At 41.3% G+C, this 19,459-nt stretch overlaps 1 protein-coding gene across 6 annotated transcripts in view; it reads left to right on the top strand.

Moving 5' to 3' along the window:
* Positions 1-19,459, top strand: part of ZFPM2 (zinc finger protein, FOG family member 2) — a 400,907-nt gene that overhangs the window by 65,592 nt on the left and 315,856 nt on the right. For 2 of the 6 annotated variants that reach the window (XM_075582490.1, XM_075582489.1), the window contains exon 2: positions 4,726-4,884. The exons of 2 other annotated variants lie outside the window; for them this stretch is intronic. In XM_075582490.1, coding sequence (XP_075438605.1) covers positions 4,726-4,884 — 159 coding nt within the window. Of the gene's footprint in view, positions 1-4,725; positions 4,885-17,816; positions 18,205-19,459 lie in introns of those variants that run through there. 2 more of the 6 variants (XM_075582493.1, XM_075582492.1) reach the window with 2 other exon arrangements.

Below are 19,459 nucleotides of genomic sequence, written 5' to 3'. Positions count from 1 at the left end.
CTGACTTCAAGGGGGTTGCCGGGGATGCGCGTGGTCGGTTGCCAGGGCCGCGATCGCGTCGCGAGGGCTCCCGGCGCTCCCAAGGCAGGGCGCCGCCATTCCCTATGTGTTCGCGCATGCGCAGTGAGTCCCCGCATGCGATGGCCAGCCAGAGACATTGCGCATGCGCAGTGACAGCGCGAGAGGCAGCCAATCAGGGGAGGGCTCACAGAAGGGACTACATCTCCCATGAGCCCCAGGACCGCCCCACGTGATCCCAGGGAGCCAATAGGGCTACAGCATCTCCCTGCAGGGGAGAATAGATACATTTCGCGGGCTTGGAGCACGCTAGTCAGTCAGTGCTAGGAGCAGCCAGGGGAAGGAGGTAGGGTGCAGGAGTCAGTGACGCCCTGCACTAGGACAGCAGCCCCCGAGGCCCGAGATAGCCCTGAGCCACCCAGTAGTGTAAGTTGTGTCAGGGACAGGCCCCAGGTTAGGGACCCTGCCCCTTACTATTCAGAGTCAGTTAGGGACTCAGCAGACGCTGCGCGTCCGTCCAGAGGTTTGGGCGCAGACCTTCGTTGTTGCTGCAGCAGTCATCCGGGTGGGATCGCCCTGGACGGCAGTTCCTGTGTTCAGCAGACATCAGGATCCTTTGTGAAGTTCCGTGGCAGGCTCAGGCACCGGAGTGCCCGGCAGGTAACAATCAACAAGTGCACCAACGAGTCATATCACATTCATATGGGACATAGTGGCTGCGCAGTCACACATAACTATCTCACTTGAGGGTGGGGTGATACTGTGTGGGGTTACTGGACACTGGGTGGGATCATCCGGTGGAGGTGCAGGTGTAAGTAGCGTCCTGCGAGACGCATTAGTTAGTGTCTCCTCAAGGGAGGGACACCCGTTGATTTATTGATTGTTATGCATGAGTACGGTCACGATAGTAAAGGCATTAGTTGTTACCCATACTGTGTGTTGAGTGATATATATTGTCCTGCGAGGAACCACTCCCTCTCTGGTGGGAGCCATCGCAGGTGGAGGTGCTGCACCGAGTACGAGGTTACTCATATTATACTTGCCCCAGGTTCCCAGTGGCGGAAGCTCAGCCCTCCTGTGAGCCTGACAGGTAACGCACCACACCTGGTAACATTCAGTTCACCGCCCACACACACTATATGCGATTGGGTGGGGGAATACCCGTTACAGTAGTTTAACCTTATCAACCCAGAGCGCCTACACAACAACAGACTGTGGGTGATTGAGTCCGTGCCAGAGGTGGAGGATGAAAAGAGGTAGATGGGGATGTGGGGGAAGAGGCGAGGTCACAGATAACACAGGACAAGATGGAATCTACTCCAGTGTTTCAGCACGGAAACATGGAAACTGTGACACTGATTTTAGAATTAGAACATATTGTGCCTTCTGTACCCCAGCAAATGAACCCTCCTAGGGGTCTTCTCAATTAGGATGACATACACCTAACATAAGCCAAGTTGCCAATAGTGTCCAAATTGGTGAAATGCTTTAAAATTAATGTCACAATGTTCCTGGTCGAGCAAAGTACACAGAGCCAACCAACCACATTTTTTGTCCCTTGTTGACCTCCTCTGGCACATCTTAGACCACACAACCTCAGGAGCCAACTCCACCTAGAGAACTTCAGTGCCAGACTGACACATAGCCACATGGGCAATCTAGCAGCTTCACCTAGTGAACCAGAAAATACTATATTTATGTATACTGTAAGTTTACTCTTTGTTCTACTATTTTTTTACAGAGCCATTCGTGATCTATTGGGTATTATGCTTTATGTATACAGACGATGATTAGAATGGGAATTAAGTGTGTGTGAATTATTTTATTTCTGCATGCTGATATGTTTAATGTAATGTTGCATGAAATAAATATATTTACAGAATATAAGTTGTACCATTGTACAGTGTATACAGGAGAGGCGGGGTGTAGTGTTTATGTTACACTGTAAAAACATTTAAAATACAGTAAGTAAAAAATATATATCACAAAGATAATGCTTTAGTTATAATAATTAGACTACAAACTTATCTTTTTTATGACCCTATTTATTTATTTATAATTTCCTATTAAAACAAAAGCAATATCATATTAATCATCACAGATTCATATATAAATGGTTAATTTTACATTTCCATTGGTTTATATTATTCTATGCTGTTAATACAGCTTCAGGGCCTTATTGCATATGTCTGGAGTGGCCGATTTCAGAGTTCAAACTCTATTGAATAAGGCCAATAGAACAATGTAGTTCTTCCAGAGTGTCTACTGTCCTTCAAATAAGTGGTATAGACAATGTGTTCCGGGGAATGTGGTATGACCAGTTCGCATCTTTGTCACACAGCATCTTCAGTTAAGGCATTTTGTGGAACCACAAGATGCCTTACAGCCAGGGGCGGAACTAGTGAACGATGGATCCCGGTACAAGTAAAAAAAATTGCAGAAGTCGATCTGACTTCTGTTGGGGCCCAACTTCTGTGTTAGAACCGCCTAAGTGGGGAGGAGGGGGAAGGAGCGAGCAGGGGCCCTGTAGAACTGCTGGATCGCTGTTCTGCCTGCTAAAATAAGTGCCAGAACATCGTAGGAGGATGGGCCCCTGCAAATCATCCGCTCTGGTGTAGTTGAACCGGCAGTAGCTCCGCCACTGCTTACAGTTCAGTTCAGGCGGCTGCTCAGTAATTCCTCTCTAAATTATTTTTAAAAAAATGAAGTGTACTTTTCTTTAATGCTGTTCAAGGAAATGTTTGATCCCAAACATCCTGTTTCCAGTTAAAAAAAAAAACTGTAGTCATGTAGCAATATATTTTGATAAGCCTTTTGTAGAGACAACAAGTGTATTGAATAAAAATGAACAATAGAACACCATACTAGGATCAATAGGAAATACTAATAGGTCTACTATGCTTTCAGCACATTCTACTTGATAGTAACAAAATTGAACATTTTACATCCTATTCTTTAATAAAATATTTTACTAATGAATATAACTAATAAATCAGCAGAACTTGTTATTGAATAAATACTCTGAATAGAACTGTGAGGTGTTGATATGTTTTACTCCAGATCAAAAATAATTTCTTTACAAGTGTGTTTGTTTTGTACTGTACCTTGAAGACACTACTATTTTCAGTGAAAACGTCACAAGCATTTTAGTCAAACTTAAAGGGGGCCAAAGGGCCTTAATAAAATCGTCCTGCTCCATAATAAGAAAGATAAAAAAAGTTAAGAGCATACATGGAAATTAAAGCATAAAGGTCTTTGAAATATTTATACACCAGTAGAATTAATGCTGCCATGCACTAAAGTGTCAAAAGACCCAGCAGTGAAGAATATTAATCCATGTTTTTAAATCAAAGGGTTTGTTCTTTAAGTGTAAAGAAACAATTTGAATAATTTTTGACCCTTGCCGCAAAAGTCGGTGGGTCAAATTGAACCTACTATTAAAATTCTGTGATATCTTTCTTTCGTTAGCATTTCAAAACTCAATTTAAATATTCACAGAGCTCTTTTTAATAAACTTAACAATTTAAATATTCACAGTGCTCCTTTTGAATAAACTTAACAAAATTCAGGTAATTTTCTTCAACTTTCTTGATTGAAGGAAGGCAATAGGTGCAGATATAAAATAGATGTACAGCTACGAGCAAAAGAAATCAATTATATATATGAAATAACATAACACATGGAAAGAAATTAATCAAAAATTTCTAGTATATGATTCTCTACTCTGCTACCTGCAGGCAAGGAATGTAAATGAAAAAAGCAACATTCTCCTGCAGATAAGGGGGAAATTAATAAAAATGTTTCCTTCCTACAAGATCCCCTGATGCAACTCATGTTAAAAAGTGAGTGGCTTCAGGAAGAACTTTGCTCATTTAAAATACATTTTCAGAAGCTTGAGAAATAGGACTTTATTCTGGCTGTTAAGCTCAATTACATAAAGCTGATGTGGTCTTGCAATGTCCATAGAACTAACACCCCTTCATTATACTGCTCTGTGGGATACGCATGAGGTATGGTAGCAGAATCCCATGGTGAAGAAGTGGACTTGATGTCTATGGGGTTTTTAATAAATGTCTGTAAGGAGGTTTCTAAGTGGAGCTTTAGGAAATCTGGTGTTCAGTTAGTTTCAACCGATGACAACGACCCTGTCAATGTGAAAGTTGGGAACTCGATATTTTCCAAATTACTTTAAAAATGTTATTGCCACATAGTCATACAATCGGTTACTAAATGATCAGCAAAGCTAAAGCAAAACTTTTTGTTTTACCATACAGTTTGAACAGAATGAAACGATAGATGGAGCTGAAAGGCCAAATGCCCGATTATTATTCTAATACATTTAGTTCTTGTTGGGAATATTGTTTTGCTTAACAGACATATAAAAATGTTTTGTGAAAATGATTGCAATTCGAGTGTTATAGTGCTTGAAAGAATATAACACACCTTCTTATCTATTCATATGTCCAAGTGGTACAGTGACTAGTCAAACATTCTGTGTTCTTGAATAATTCCATATTTTGGGATGATGAATAGATGTATCATGGAAAATACCAAATTTGCAATTGTGATGTATTTTTCATCCTCTCGAAACAAAAAGTACCAAAACAATGGAGTAAACAGATTTTCTTTCCAAGGCAGAAATGTTTGTTGGATTGACTACTCCCCAATGAGACGTATTTTGTATAGCTTTCTCAATTCTATTTTAAGGGCCCCTTGCGGATGCTATTGAGGATGAAGAAGACGATTGTCTGTCTGAGGAAAATGATATTGCCTCCAAAGAAGATTTTTCCTTGGAGGAAACCTTTACGTCAAAGTTTAGGCCGGAGAACATGACCTGCGAAGAAGTGGAATATTTTTGTAATAAAGGTACAGTAATAGAAAAAAAAAACATTTGGGGCTGTGACACAAAAGAGGAAATCTGCATTCTAACATAAGTTATTGCAAAATAAAACCCCTGTTCCTGTACTAATTGTCTCTACTGAAAATATGAAATACAACATTGAATGACATGGCAAAAATATGAGAAATCTGGGTAGAAAAATGATTGAATACAAGAAAAGGCGTGAATGTGCTATTTCTAGAATGTGCTGTTAATCTTATAGTCACTGCGTTTTTGTTCTTCGAAGAACACACATTTTAAATACTGCAACTGTTAACAGTCAACATAACTTTAAAAAAAAAAACTTGATACATTCAGTCTATTGTTAGAAATCATTAATACTTATGTATCTTGACTGATAAAAAAAATCGGACATTTTGGTCATGTAATCCAATATATTTACAGTACCAATTATTTGTGTTGCCTTCCCTCCCCCCATATACTGTATTGAAGGTTCCTCCGGAAGTGAAGAGTGTGAAATAATTTGATGGTCCTGTTATTGGATACTTTTAAAGTGTATGTTGTACAGTGTGTAGATTTTCTGTAAAATAAAGCTTGTTTTTTTTTTTTTTTTTAAATAATAAGTAGAATAAATACATTAATTGTAATTGTTTCATTTTGATATAAATTGTATTTAGGGACAGGCTAGAAATAGCTGAATCCCGATCACAACTGACCTTAAATTGAAGCAGTGAAACACAATCAAGGTTGTATGTTAGGGATATGAATCATGCCAGAAGCCCAAATCTGGTTACTTTATTCCTTGAATGGCTTTTGAGATGTAATTTCCTGAAGCATTTTAGCATACCGATGAATGAGTCCCGAGTCAGTGGCTGCTTGTGTGCTGCTCTGTACATACTGTAGGCAGTTTAACGGTTTCAATAGCGTACAGCAGGTTTTTCTAATCGGTGAAAAAGCCGCCAGTATAAACAAGAGGAGCAAAGTTACTGCAGAGGTGTATTCTGTCCATATAATAGTGGTTATTTATAAAAACGTTGAAAAGGCACATTTAAGAAAACAATATGACATATCCTTAAATTGTGACTAACTCTTTGTAGGTCGTCCGATCCGATGAACCTCATGTCGTGAAACTGCAAGTAAGACACATTTAACATAGGCACGGTTACTGGAGGTTTAATGATATTAAAGCAGCAGTTCGCACTGATTGCATTACATGTTTTACTTTACTTTAATAGATATTTTCATGCCCTTTTCAAAACTGTTTTTATTTAAAAAAATAAAAATAAATGATGTTCTGTTTCGAAGATTTATTAGTTTCAAATTTTAAGGTGTCTATTCACTAAATTTCATTAAGTGCCTTAACGACTGGTAAGTGCACTTTTCAAGCAATTTTGCTTGTGTAACTATTCACAAAGCTTCAATAACGGCTTTTTACTGATTTGTTAGCACTCTTTCTCTGACAAGCCGTGCGGTAGCTCAAAAAATGCCGAAACGTGCCTTTTTTTTGCCTGTTACTGCTATTCACAAAGCTTTGAGATGCAAATCATGTCTTAAACACTCAAATTGTTTTCTCTCTATCTAAAGGGTGGCAAGATAGGAATCGCGATTTGCATCTGACAGGGTTTCTTTTGAATAAATAGGATTTAATCCGGGGGACTCCGGAGCTGACCCGCATTCATTTAATCTCCGGAGACCCCCAAATTCAATCCTATGTAATTGTAACGGTGTTTTCCCTGGGCCCTGCCTATCCTGACCCATATGTAAGGAAAGCCCCCAATTACATGGATTTGTGATGTGTGGTGCACCTGCTGGCAACAGGACTCCTGAGTCTCCCGCTTGGTTGGTATGGGGAATATCACCATGACAGGCGTCTGAGGTAGTGTGCTTGGAGTCCTACTCACATCTGGTTACAGTGCCTCCACCCCATCAGGATCTCTGCGGCAGCAGGGGAAGTATCTGATGGGGAACTCCTCTCAGGTGCATCCTTCTGTGGAATAACTTCACTCTCACACAGAAGGGATCTTTGGAACCAGGGCATCTTTATTGGCATCTTTCTAGGCAGACTGCCCCTCATAGCGCTCGTGCTCAGCCGCTCATCTTGTTGAGGTACCCCCTTCAGAAGTTTCCTCCTCTCTTAATAAAATTGGTTCCACCTCTCCCCTAAGGGAGATCCACCAGCTGTGCCAGGTCCCTGGACACAGTGTGTAACAGCTTGCACTGAAGTATCTGACAGCCTTGACCTGCTGTAGACACTTCACCTTGAACTAGAACATAACTCCTACAGAACACACTAACTTTAGGCAGTTCTGTGTCTTATACAGACTCCAGAAACAGACACACCTTTGTGTCACTAACAGTGGACACAAAGCATGTTGTCACTTCCTTTGTTACATATGACACCTCACCAGGGTTTGAGGGCAAACCTCCATGATTGTTGCTGGCAATCCTGCATACTTACCAGGCTTACTGCCAGCATGAGAAAGAGATGTACACCATTTTTACACATGGCAACATTATAAAAATACAATTACAACCCAGCTTCATTATCTTAATGGCTAACTGCTAAGGTAATAAAAGGGTTAAATAGATGTAGGTAGAGTGGATGGGCGAAGGTTGCAGTTGCCCCAGGGTGGGTGTTTAGGCCTCCTGGGAGGGATTAACCCCACCCTTTCCTTAGCAGTTACAACCACTAAAATAATGAAGGGGTTAACCCCACCCATGAGACCTAACCACCCAACCTGGGACAACTATGACGTTGGTGTTTGACCCGGGGTGGGTGGTAACGCCTCCCGAGTGGGTAGCGGGAGGGTTTAACCCCTTCGTTACATTAGCGGTATATATATGTTACACTTGTATATGCTTCTGGGGGGAATTGCTGCTTTGACATAAGACTCATTTGTACTCGTCTGCACCCTTCCAGTGTGTAAAGTGAGCTAATTTCATATGAAAAATATTTGTTTCAGCTGCTTAAGAAGCACATAGTAACTCCTGTCTTTTTTTTTTTTTTTTTTACAACCATACAGTAATACAGATACAGTACAATGATATGATGATACATACAGTTGCCTGAAGAACACTTTTCTCAGTAATACAATCTCAGACTTGTGCTACCAGTACCACAGTATGGTAACATACAGCAGAAGTACCTTATTGCACACTGGATTCACAATAAAGAAAATAATAGTTTGGCTTAAAATGCAGAACTCTTCAAAAGCAAAGATATATATATATATATATATATATATATATATATATATATATATATAGGCCCTTAGTCTGTAAGGTGTGATAGTGCAGATGACGCACTATCACATGAAAAGCCCTATTAAAGTCAATCCGCACGTCATCTGCACTTATCACACCTTACAGAATAAGGGCCATCAAGTGTTTAGACAATTGAGTAAATAACGGATTTTTGAGGTTTTTAACCATGTCTGTGTGTTACTGGTCACTCCAACACACAAAGGTGCGTATGCTTTAACCCAGGGGTGCGCGAACTTCCTACGCTGCAACCCCCCCTGCCTGCTCTCCATCGGTGTCACGTCCCCCTGCGGCGTCAAATGATGCTTCGGGGTCATGTCACGGCACGTGACCCACGTCGTCATTTGATGCCGCGTCTCCATGGCAACGGGCGTCAAATGACGCCGCGGGGTCATGTGACGTCACGTCACATAGCCCGCGGTGTCATTTGACGACGAGTTGTCATGGAGATGAGTGGACACGGAAGCCAGGTAAGTGAGCCGCGACCCCCCCAAAAAAGTCTCGCGCCTGCCAGTTTGCGCACCGCTGCTTTAACCGGCCAGAACATAGATTTCAATTGGAGGAAATAAGCTCGTTTATAATAGAGTACTAAAAGAAAAGCATAAATGTGAATGTTATTTATTTTAAGGATCACAATTTAGCCGTGTTCAGTGCTGCTTTTCATCTTTGGTTTGGCTTAAACTATGCTTCAATGGGGGCTCAGAAAGAAAATAGAATATATATATATATATATATATATATATATATATATATATATATATTCCAGAACCGAAGGTATATTTCCAAATACTGTATAATTTACAAATGTATCACACATCCAAACACATGTTTAAACTTCCACAATAAATGGGAAGACGTCATTTTGAACAAATACCGACACAAAAAAAATAGTTTCCCTTCGTCCTTAAGCAAAGCACATGGGAATGTATGGTAAGGGATAATGCTATTTATAAGGCGCATTAAGACTTTAGTTCAAATAAATAAATAAATGCACAAAGAAGAAAAGCCAATATGACTTTGTATGTTACCTTGCTGGGGGAAGTATTTGTGCAAATCGCCTATAAGCTTATTGACCTGAATCTTTGACTCCTTGTTTTCTCTGGATTTGGCTGGAATGTAGACACTGATAGATCGCTGATAGAGCTGATTGAACATCCCCTGGATTTGCTTGGCATCAGACCCCCACCCGCAGGCCGCACATTATCTTTCCTGGCTAGACTTGTCATTTCCCTGGTCCAATACAATTTCTTCTTAAGTTCCATTTATTCTTCTGTATGTTTTCCGGTCAAGTTGATGCAAATGTTTGGCATTTACTGCATGAAACGCCTACCGTAGTTGTCCTTTCTACTTATATCAGGGCTGCTGTTATGTTGCACTGAGTGGATCAAGATGCATTTTACAGTGCATTGTAAACCCCGCTTTTCAGAAACTTGAAAAAAAAAAATGAATCATGTGTAGCACACAGTTTGGTTTATGCTGAGTAAACGGACCAATGGACCAGCTGCAAGTAAAATTCATGGTAACGCAATGATTTGGAACATGTATCTTGTGATCTGTACTTAACTCACCATGTTACTTGGAGAGTGGTACTATTGAGCTATATTAAGGTTAGAATAGAAATGTAGTTTCCTCACATATAATGGGATCTGTCACTTTTAAGATGTCTTTCTATCATTTTAGTCCAGCTAGCACTGGTTAAACTGCCCACGTCTCAGTTGGCATACACTTTTTTACCTAAAAGATTTACATGAAATATATGAAGCCTGATTAACATATTTTTTTCACATTTGATTTAGTCACTAGAGCACAGAACAGTATATAATTCGCTCTGGATGGTGTTAACATAATCTGCTTGCTGTGTGCCCCCTTCATTTGGTAGAATCGGGATTGACTGAAGCCATGAATATATCTGTGTGTGCCTTTTGGTTAGTCTTGGAATTAATTCTATATTTTTTGTTGATGACATAAATAGAAATCTAGAAAATATAAACGAAAGGCAACTATAGAGTTAATCTGCCTAAAGGTTCACAACAAATTCCACAGATAAGTAATGCTCCCTTACAGGTTTAAAATAATAATAATAATGCTCATGGTATCTGGTGGGGTGTCTGAGACACCCCCGCTCTACAGCTGCAGACGCTCCCCTGATTTTCACTAAGTATTTTATATTTACACTATCACCTTGATCACATCACTTTCACTGGGGTGGTGTGTAAGAGTGTTTAAATTGTAGTAGCGCACTTATACTCTGTTTTTTAATAGTGGTACAGACCTTATGCCCTCCCCTTCTGGTGCATCAGAGAGGAAGTACTTAATTATAGAGTCAGTTCTGCCTCAGCCTCCTGGGGTGAGGATCTGGGTTCTGCTCCTGCTCTCCTGGGTGAGGAATGGAGCAATATCAGGCTGAATCAAGGCCTCGCTATTATCCTAAGGCCAATGCATCATCCAAAGGTCTGGGGACCCAGGTCTACCATTCTGCATTTGCTGTTCTGTTGGCAGTGGCTGCTCCAATAAATGATCCCTTTTATATACTCCTGCCTGCGCTCTCAGTCTATTTGAGTAAGGGTGTGGATGGAATCTGCCCTAGTGGGAGACCGACTCTGGAGATCCTGGAGCCCACCGGACCTGGAGGCGCTGACACCTTGAGTTGAACATCAAGATCATCAAAAGCCTGTCCTGTTCCCCACACCATCGCAGACCACTCAGTTCTCCTGGACCTCACAGGTATAACCCCACCACAACAGCAGTAACCAGTAGCAATATCTTCTAGAGAGGGGGGGAAACTGTGTTACAACTTTAATAAGTGTTTTCTGTAAAAGTAAGTGTTAGAAGTACAGTACCTGCAGAGGATATTTGACATTCTCAGAAACATGTTGCACTAGATTGTAAAAGTGTCAACAGTTCTGAACCTCTCACTGTAAAAAGAACAAAATGTACATGGATTCAGAAGCTATCCGTATACATGTAGACTGACTATAAAAGGGCTGTAGTCAAAATATTTGGTCACTAACTGTAAAAACATGAAGCATTAGCAGTGAGCAATTCATCCAGTATGTATTAAAATATTAACCCGCTGTATTAATATGTACAGATCCTGAAAATGTATTAATTGCAGAAAACCATGTAATTCTCTATTTTTTCATACAAAAACCTTTAGTTCAGATTTATTGATAAACACTCAGACAGAATATTTATTTGGATTTTTTCTTATCTTTAAAATATTATTATATATTTGGACATTTACATATTTTGTTACAGTGCAAGGGCAAAAATCAACAAGAGACGAGAAGAAATGTAGAAGTGGGATAAATCTGATGCTTTTTTTGCTCCGGTTTTACAGAATAGACATTCTGACAGGTGAAATCTTAACCCTTTCAGTACCCTCTCACACTTCATACTCGCCCTTTTACTCAACACACCTTCCACATGTATCCCCCCTGACACACACAGAGCCATCACACTCTTCTGCCCACTCAAAGCCCTGGAGATGGAGAGAATTCTCTCTGTGCTCTGTACCAGGACACGTGAGGAGGATCTCAGCCTTTATATCACCAAGCAGAGGAATATGTGCATGCTGAGCAGCCAGCAACATTTTCCCCCTGAGGATCGCAGAACACCAGGGTTCTCCCAGCACCCTGGTTGAGAGGGTGCTCTATGGGGTACACAATTTCCTTCTCCTAAAAGAAAATACATATTCCTGTCATAGGGTCATATTGACAATTCAGAAAGTGACTGAAATCATCTTGGTTTGAACAGAAAGACTCAAACAATTAACTGATAAAAGAGGAGGTTGTTGGACGCTCAGACTTCAGAAAGTGACTGAAATCAACTTGATTTGAAGGAAAAGTCTCAACAAAATCACTATTAAGAGGAAATACCTGTCACGATGGTTGTAGGACACTCATACATAACACTTCAAAAAGTGACTGAAATCACCTTTGTTCGAAGTTACTGCACAAAAATTGTCTGTTAAGTGGAAATAACTGTCAGGGTATCGTTGAAAATTCATACAAACACTTCAGTGAGTGACTGAAAATAAATTCATTTGATGGGGACAATGGAAATAAGTCACAAAAAAAAATCTGATAAAATTAAAGTAAATACCTGTCGAGAGAGGCCTAGGATAGCTCATACTGGCACTTAAAGTGTATATATAGATATATACACGCCATTGTTATGTGCCCTATTATATGTGACACTATGCACAGATGCAGTCACCAGTGTTAGAACACTTACCTTGGAAATTCTGGGAGATTCTGGGGCAGTCTCACAGTAAATGCCTCAACATTCTTGTGAGATTCTTAATGGCCCATCGGATTAACCCAGTGGGGGGTCCCTGCAGTCCTATTCAAACTGAATGTGTTAATCCGACGGGCCATTAAGAATCTCACAGAAATGTTGAGGCAATAGTGCAGCAATGTGGCGGCAATGTTGAGGCATTTACTGTGAGGCTGAACCAGAATTTCCCAGGCACGAGTTCTAATACTCGTGGCTGCATCTGTAAGTGTACATTCTATATTTTTACATATATAAAGTTATATATTTGATCTGGATTACACTATGTTGGCTTTCTCGTTCTATTAATTCCTGCATTGCCATTGCCACATCCACACCACACGAGATTGGGGATCACCTTACATCCATCTGAGCCAAGATTGAATAGGACCCCCACCATCTGAGTTATTTGCCTCAGTTTTGGATATGTTTTATTGATTCTGGAAGAATGTGAGTTCCCACTTCAGAGGTCCCTTATCACCACCACATCACCTTTGCTTATAAGGACTTATTGCACCATGATGTGTTTCTATGTTTTTTTTCCTATATTCCTACATTGACACCCGCGCTCTCCTACCTTTGAAAATCGTTCTACAAGATTGAACATTCCGGACAGTTCCCTAAGGGTTTTGAGCAGCATTTTATATACACTATTGTTGTCACAATACATGCACAATTGTTGCCACTTTATTCACTGATAATGCAAATTAAATTGTGTTTGTCACTATCACAGAATATTCACTTTATTGCACAGATTGCACATTCATTTTTGTGATCACTATAAAGGAGTACCCAATACGTTTTTTGCTGCTAGATGGGATAAGTGCATGAACACATAAATGTAACATTGATAAAAAAAGATTTTAACCACCTGGTGGATTTATTTGCAGTAGTAAAAAAAAAGGATTAAATCAGAAGGTTAACACCATTTGCATGGGAGGAGATGGCAGGGAGGTGTGGGTGAGAGCAGGTGTGTTTATGTCTGGGTTCAGGATTTGGGAGATATATCCCCAGCAGCAGGAAGGAGTAGAAAGAGTGTGTGAAGAAAGAGGATTTGTGGGGTGCTTTTTATTGAGGGGTAAATAAGTTGTTGGGAAAGCGGTGTATAAATAATGGTGCCGTGTATGGGAACAGACGTAGGTGGAGGGGAGGAGAGATGATGAAATGTGGATAGGAGGGGAGTTTGGACATTGGAGAGAACAGAAACATTTACAAAGGAGTGAGGAGATATTAAACAGAAATAGCAATAGGGAGGGCGTAGCGAGATGCAGGAGGAGAGATTAAATCATTTATTGGAGGATAGGAAGAGTACAAATGATCACAGCATTTAGAAAGTCAAGTTCTCACAGTTACAAGGTTGTAGTTGTTTTTGAAGTGCAGAGTCCAGATCTTCTTGTAGTATTCAACTCAAATTCGATTATTAACTTCAGTATCCAGTAGTATTCAGTATTCAGTGGTATCTAGTATCCAGTAGTATTCAACTCCATATTCCAGTATTAACTCCACAGACACTTTATGTGACACTTTGGGGTGACACAGCCATATGGCTCACTGCCAAGATAGACTCACTTGAATACTCTAATACATTTTCACTTAACTACCAATTAAGGGAGGGGTCTGCCTATTGAGCTCATACCATGTCGTTAATTAAAGATCAATAGCAGATGGGCTTAATTTGTGTAAACCATGGATGCTGCTTGTGTCTCTTGGGTGGCAGTATGTTCATCAGGGATATATAAATATAAGATATTTCCTTTCAAATATACTCTATTGACACAGAGGGCAGCATCTTTCGACATTTTTCTAATGGTTAGAAAAGGCTATGTTATTGTTCTGCACTGGAGTGAAAGTTTGTCCTTTCACATCAGCTATATTCACTTAAATATTGTTTGCCGAGTGGTGAAATGGCTTGTGTACATATAAACTTGACATTGTCTAAAAATCAAATATATATATATTACAACTCAATAGCAAATTGTACAGTAACACGTTATTGTGTGATTACTGGTGCAATAACATCTGTTTGACTGTATCTGTAAGGGATTTAATACAGATTCTAATCTAGCTATCCATGTACTAGTCAATGATTACAAACAAACAAAGATGCTCAAAGCTACTTCCAATGTGACAAAAATACACAGTGCAATACCTATATATTCTCTTGAAAAAGGGTCATTTTAGTTTAACCCTTTGGCCAAAGCGTCTTAAGCCTGCTGCCACTTCAAGGCATGACTGTAGCAGGTCCTAACACTCCCCGAGTAAAAATTCTTATTTACCTGTATAATTACAGGAAGAATGATCAGCATGGGATCTGTCGTAACCCAGCAAAATGAAACTGACCTGCCAATATGGAAAGTGGGGAGGGGCCACTACCCTCCCAAAGCACCTGAGACCAGCTGCACATAGTTAATAGACACACAGATACCCAACAAGCTCTGAGAAACCCCAAACATTACACCATTTTATTTATTTATATATATATATATATATATATATATATATATACACACATACATACATGTGTCAAAAGGAGTGCTAGTGGGCGTGGCTAAATGTACCCAACAAAAAACAAACAAAGATGCCCAAAGCTACTTTCAATGTGACAAAAATACACTGCAATACCTATATATTCTCTTGAAAAAGGGTCTTGACCAAAGCTTCTTAAGCCTGCTGCCACTTCAAAGCATGACCTAACACTCCATGGCAACAAAAAAGAAGAAAACAGCGCACTTCCAGGGAGTCAGGTGGTGAAAGTTAAAATCCTATTTATTCAGCACAAAGCCAGTAAAAACATCACCCCAGGGGGGGGGAAAACAAAATCCTCCTACGCGTTTTGGACGGGTAGGTCATTTATCAAGGAGTATAGAGCCTGGAGCAACCTAGATACCTTATATACCTCTCTCATAACCCTAAACAATCATGGATAATTGATGGTCGACGCCCCCTCTGTTGCGCATGCGCGTAACGTCATGCGAGGCGCCACTGTGTCAGTAAAGGTGCCGACAAGTGAACACGCCCCCCTCTCCACCAGCGCCCACCTTCTAGAGGGCTGTACTAGCTCTATGTCTCACCACTGGCCTGGCAATTCACCATGAGCCCCAGGGCGGAGAGAGAGGGTGCCAGTCGGATATTGAGGGGAAGGGCATCTCATAGGTGTGGAGCAGTGAGTGAGAGGTTTTAGGTGGAAGAGGGCTTTAGATACAAAAGTGGTAGACAGAAGACATCCTTAAGCAGAACGTAAGAGTCAGGCAGGTGTATAGCGAGAAACTAGGGCAGAAGAGTGTATAGCCTTAAAAGTGAGGAGGAGACTTTTGTAAGTGATACAGAGGAAGCCAGGAGAGGGATTTAAGCAAGAGAGATGCTGAGACAGACTTAGGAGAGAGTCAAGTGATAGAAGCAGCATTTATGATAGATTGTAGGGGAGACAGGTAAAAGGCAGGAAGGCCAGACAGTAGAAGGTTACAATAGTTGAGACGGGAGAGAATGAGGGCCTGCATTAGAGTTTTGGCAGTGGAGGAACAGAGGAAAGGGTGTATCTTTGCAATGTCATGGAGGAAAAATGACAGGTTTTAGCTAAATTGTGAATGTGAGGGAGAAGTCAAATGTGACCCCTAGGCAGCATGCTTGTGGTACTGGGTGTATAATAGTACTGTCAACAGTAATGTAGACGTGGGCAGTAGGGCTAGACTTGGAAGGAAGTAGTAGGAACTCCGTCTTGGACATGTTAAGTTTGAGTCGGCGAAGGGCCATCCATGTTGATATAGCAGAAAGACATTCAGAGACTTAGGTCTGTACAGTTGGTGTAATGTCGGGTTGAAAGGTAAATTCGAGTGTCATCAGCATAGAGGTGATATTTTAACCCAAGAGATGTGATAAGGTCACCTAGAGAGAGTGTGTAAAGAGAAAAGGTCACAGGAGAGAGCCCTGGGGTACACCCACAAAGAGATTGACAGAGGTGGAGGTGTGAAAACAAGACACTGAAAGTACGATGAGGGAGGTAAGAGGAAATCCAGGATAGAGCTCTTATGGATATCAAGAGTGTGGACAATGTGAAGGAGAAGAGGGTGGTCCACAGTATCAAAGGCTGCAGTGAGGTCGAGTAATATGAGCAGTGTATTGACCATTGTCTTTTGCAGCATGGAGGTCATTAGTTATTTTGGTGATGGCTGTTTCAGTGGCATGAGCAGTGCAGAATCCAGATTGTAGGGGGTCCAGGAGAGAGTCTCATTGGTGGTGAGAAAATGGAGCAAGCGAGAGAACACAAGGTGTTCAAGGAGTTTAGAGAAAAAAGGCAGAAGGGAAACATGGTGATAATTAGAGACAGGTAGGGTCAAGCTTGCTGGTTTTGAGTAAGGGTATAACTGTTGCAGTGGCGTACTGTAGCTACACATTCGCGGGCCCCCTGGCAGATTTGTTTTCAGGGCACCATTATGAGTGAACATATTCCGTAGATTCAGGAGTTTCCATCAGCCCCAGCCCCCCCAGGGTGTTGGCGGTCCTGCGATTCCCCCCACTACTTTTACAGTACTCCTCCTCACTTTGCTCTATTCACCCCTCTCTCCTCATGTATTTCTCTCCACCTCTTATACCCCCTCCCTCACTGCCCCCTTTTTCCTCTCACACTCTTCCCTCTCCCCCACCCCCTTCCACACTCAATCCAGCTCCCTCCACCCCCTGGCCACACACATACAATTTACACACACACACACACACACACACACACACACACACACACACACACACACACACACACACACACACACACACACACACACACACACAATTCCTCCTCTACAATACAGTTTCCCCCCCCATGCACAAATTAGAATAACCACCTACACACACACTACAATAACTCTCCCCCACCCCACCCCCCACTCACACAAGTAGTTGAAAAACACTGGTGTACAGTATACTGCAGTTACATCTTCTTTTAATACAGTTAACTAAAGACAATTGTATAAAGTATTACACAAACTATTTTAAATATTCTCTAATAAAAAGATTATCACGTGTTACCTTAATTGCTTGCACTGAGGTACACACAGCACACTAAGACACATAGCACACTGAGACACTGAGGTACAAATAGCACACTGACAGAGCAAACTGTAACTGAAAAATTTACATACAAACACTCTTCCCGCTGATGAGCAGGGGCGGGAAGAGCTCTGCAGCTCTCTGCCTCAGTTCCACCCCCAGCCTCTGCTGCCTGCTCTCTGCAACCTCCCCCTCTCTCTCACTGCTCACCGCTCCCGATCCAGCTGGCAAGTTGCTCTTAAGGAGCCCAGAGGGGGGAGGGGCCCTGACTTCTGTGGTCGCCAGCTAGACTGCTCGCCAAATGTCTCGGCTCTCCCCCCTGTCAGTGACACTGAGTTGGCCCCCCAAGAGCACGTGAACTGTTGCATGCTTGAAGGAGGCCGGAAAGGTACCAGAGTAGAGGGAGAAGTTGAAAATATGTGTACGTGTGGGGATTAGTGTAGGAGCAAGAGGTTTGAGGAGATGGGAGTGAATGGGGTCATGACGGCAGGTGGTAGAGGGAGAAGAGGAGATCAGCAGTGACACATTTGCATATAGCAAAAGCATAGTGAATTCAGTGAAATTAAGTTATTACTGCCCTATCATGATGCATTTCAAGACAGATCGTCCCTTGTTCTAGCGCCAGAATTCCTTTAAACAAGATTTTTGTTCATGTTTTTCCCTTGTTTTGCAAAGAAAAGACCCCCTATGTGCTTTAGCCAATAACAAAAATGACTTTCTTCTTCACAGAAATGGTGGTAGATTCATGGAATAACCTCTCAACCAACGTGGTAAGGGCTAATACAGAAAGCGAATTCAAACATGTTTGGAATAGGCTATCCCAAATACTAAAGTAAACCAAGGATCAAATCATTTGTGATCATATGATATTCTTGCTGTGATCATATTACAATGTGAATTTGTATTGATTATATCTTTTTGAACATCTACTGGTGTCTTGTACTGGTTTGTGACCTAAGCTCCACTTGTTTTTGGATTATTATTATGATGGAATTGAGAGATACCATCTGAGCATGTCACTTAAAGTATCAATATATTATTTATATAATATATTATTTCATTGTTTATCACTTCTTTAATATGATCATTTAAAGATGTCCCCTTTTTTACCTTATCGGTGTGGGCTGATGTAGTTTTCCTATTTAGGGATGTATTTTAATAACATGTAATTGTCATTTAGGTGGTACAGTAAAACAGCATTCCTGCATTGCATATTCTGAACCGACATGAACTCGAAAGTCGGAATGGGCGCAACCAAATCGCCACTTGTGCTCCGTTGCAAGGACTTCTCACCGCAGGTCACCCTCACCGCTCGTCACCATGCCGCCTTCTGTCATCTGCCATCTTTAAATGTAATATAAATATAAATGCAATGAAATATAAAAATGTGCCCTGGCTGCTGGCGGCCGCGCTGAGTGTCCTGGTGGAGAGGGGCCGTGCAAGCTGCCCTGGGGAGTTCCCAGGACATTTAAAGATGGCGGATGGCAGAAGATGGCGAGGTGACCGGTGGCAAGGTGACCCGCTGTGAGTAGGCAGGTCACCGGGGGCGATTTGCTCGCTGTCAAATGGTCGCGGCCAAACATCCTAAACCGCTCGAATGTCTCCTAGGGCAGGACTGCTTTGGTTTTACCTCAAGACATGACCAAATATTGCAGGTCCTAACACTAACTGATTAAAATTCTTATTTACCTCTATTATTAGAGGAAAAATTATCGCATTGGATCTGTCCCAACCAGCTGCATGAAAAAGCAAATATGCAAATATGATTTTCCAGTGCTTTCAAGGAACTAAAATGACTTCTAGCAACATCACTGCTCTCACACAAAACATTTCCCCTGCTTATCGGTTGGTACCCGTTTTTGTTTGACTCGGATTAGTTGCACAAAAATATTATTTAGAGGAATTACAGCTTTTAGATCTGCATTCTGAGATTAGAATAGCATTTGCATATGACTACCACCATTTCACAATTAAACATCCACAAACCACTTCCAACATCCAGATGAGTCTTGTCCAAATGAGTCA

Source organism: Ascaphus truei, chromosome 2 (assembly GCF_040206685.1).
Source record: "Ascaphus truei isolate aAscTru1 chromosome 2, aAscTru1.hap1, whole genome shotgun sequence".
In the NCBI taxonomy this organism is placed as follows: domain Eukaryota; kingdom Metazoa; phylum Chordata; class Amphibia; order Anura; family Ascaphidae; genus Ascaphus; species Ascaphus truei.
This window is presented reverse-complemented; position numbering and strand designations above follow the sequence as displayed.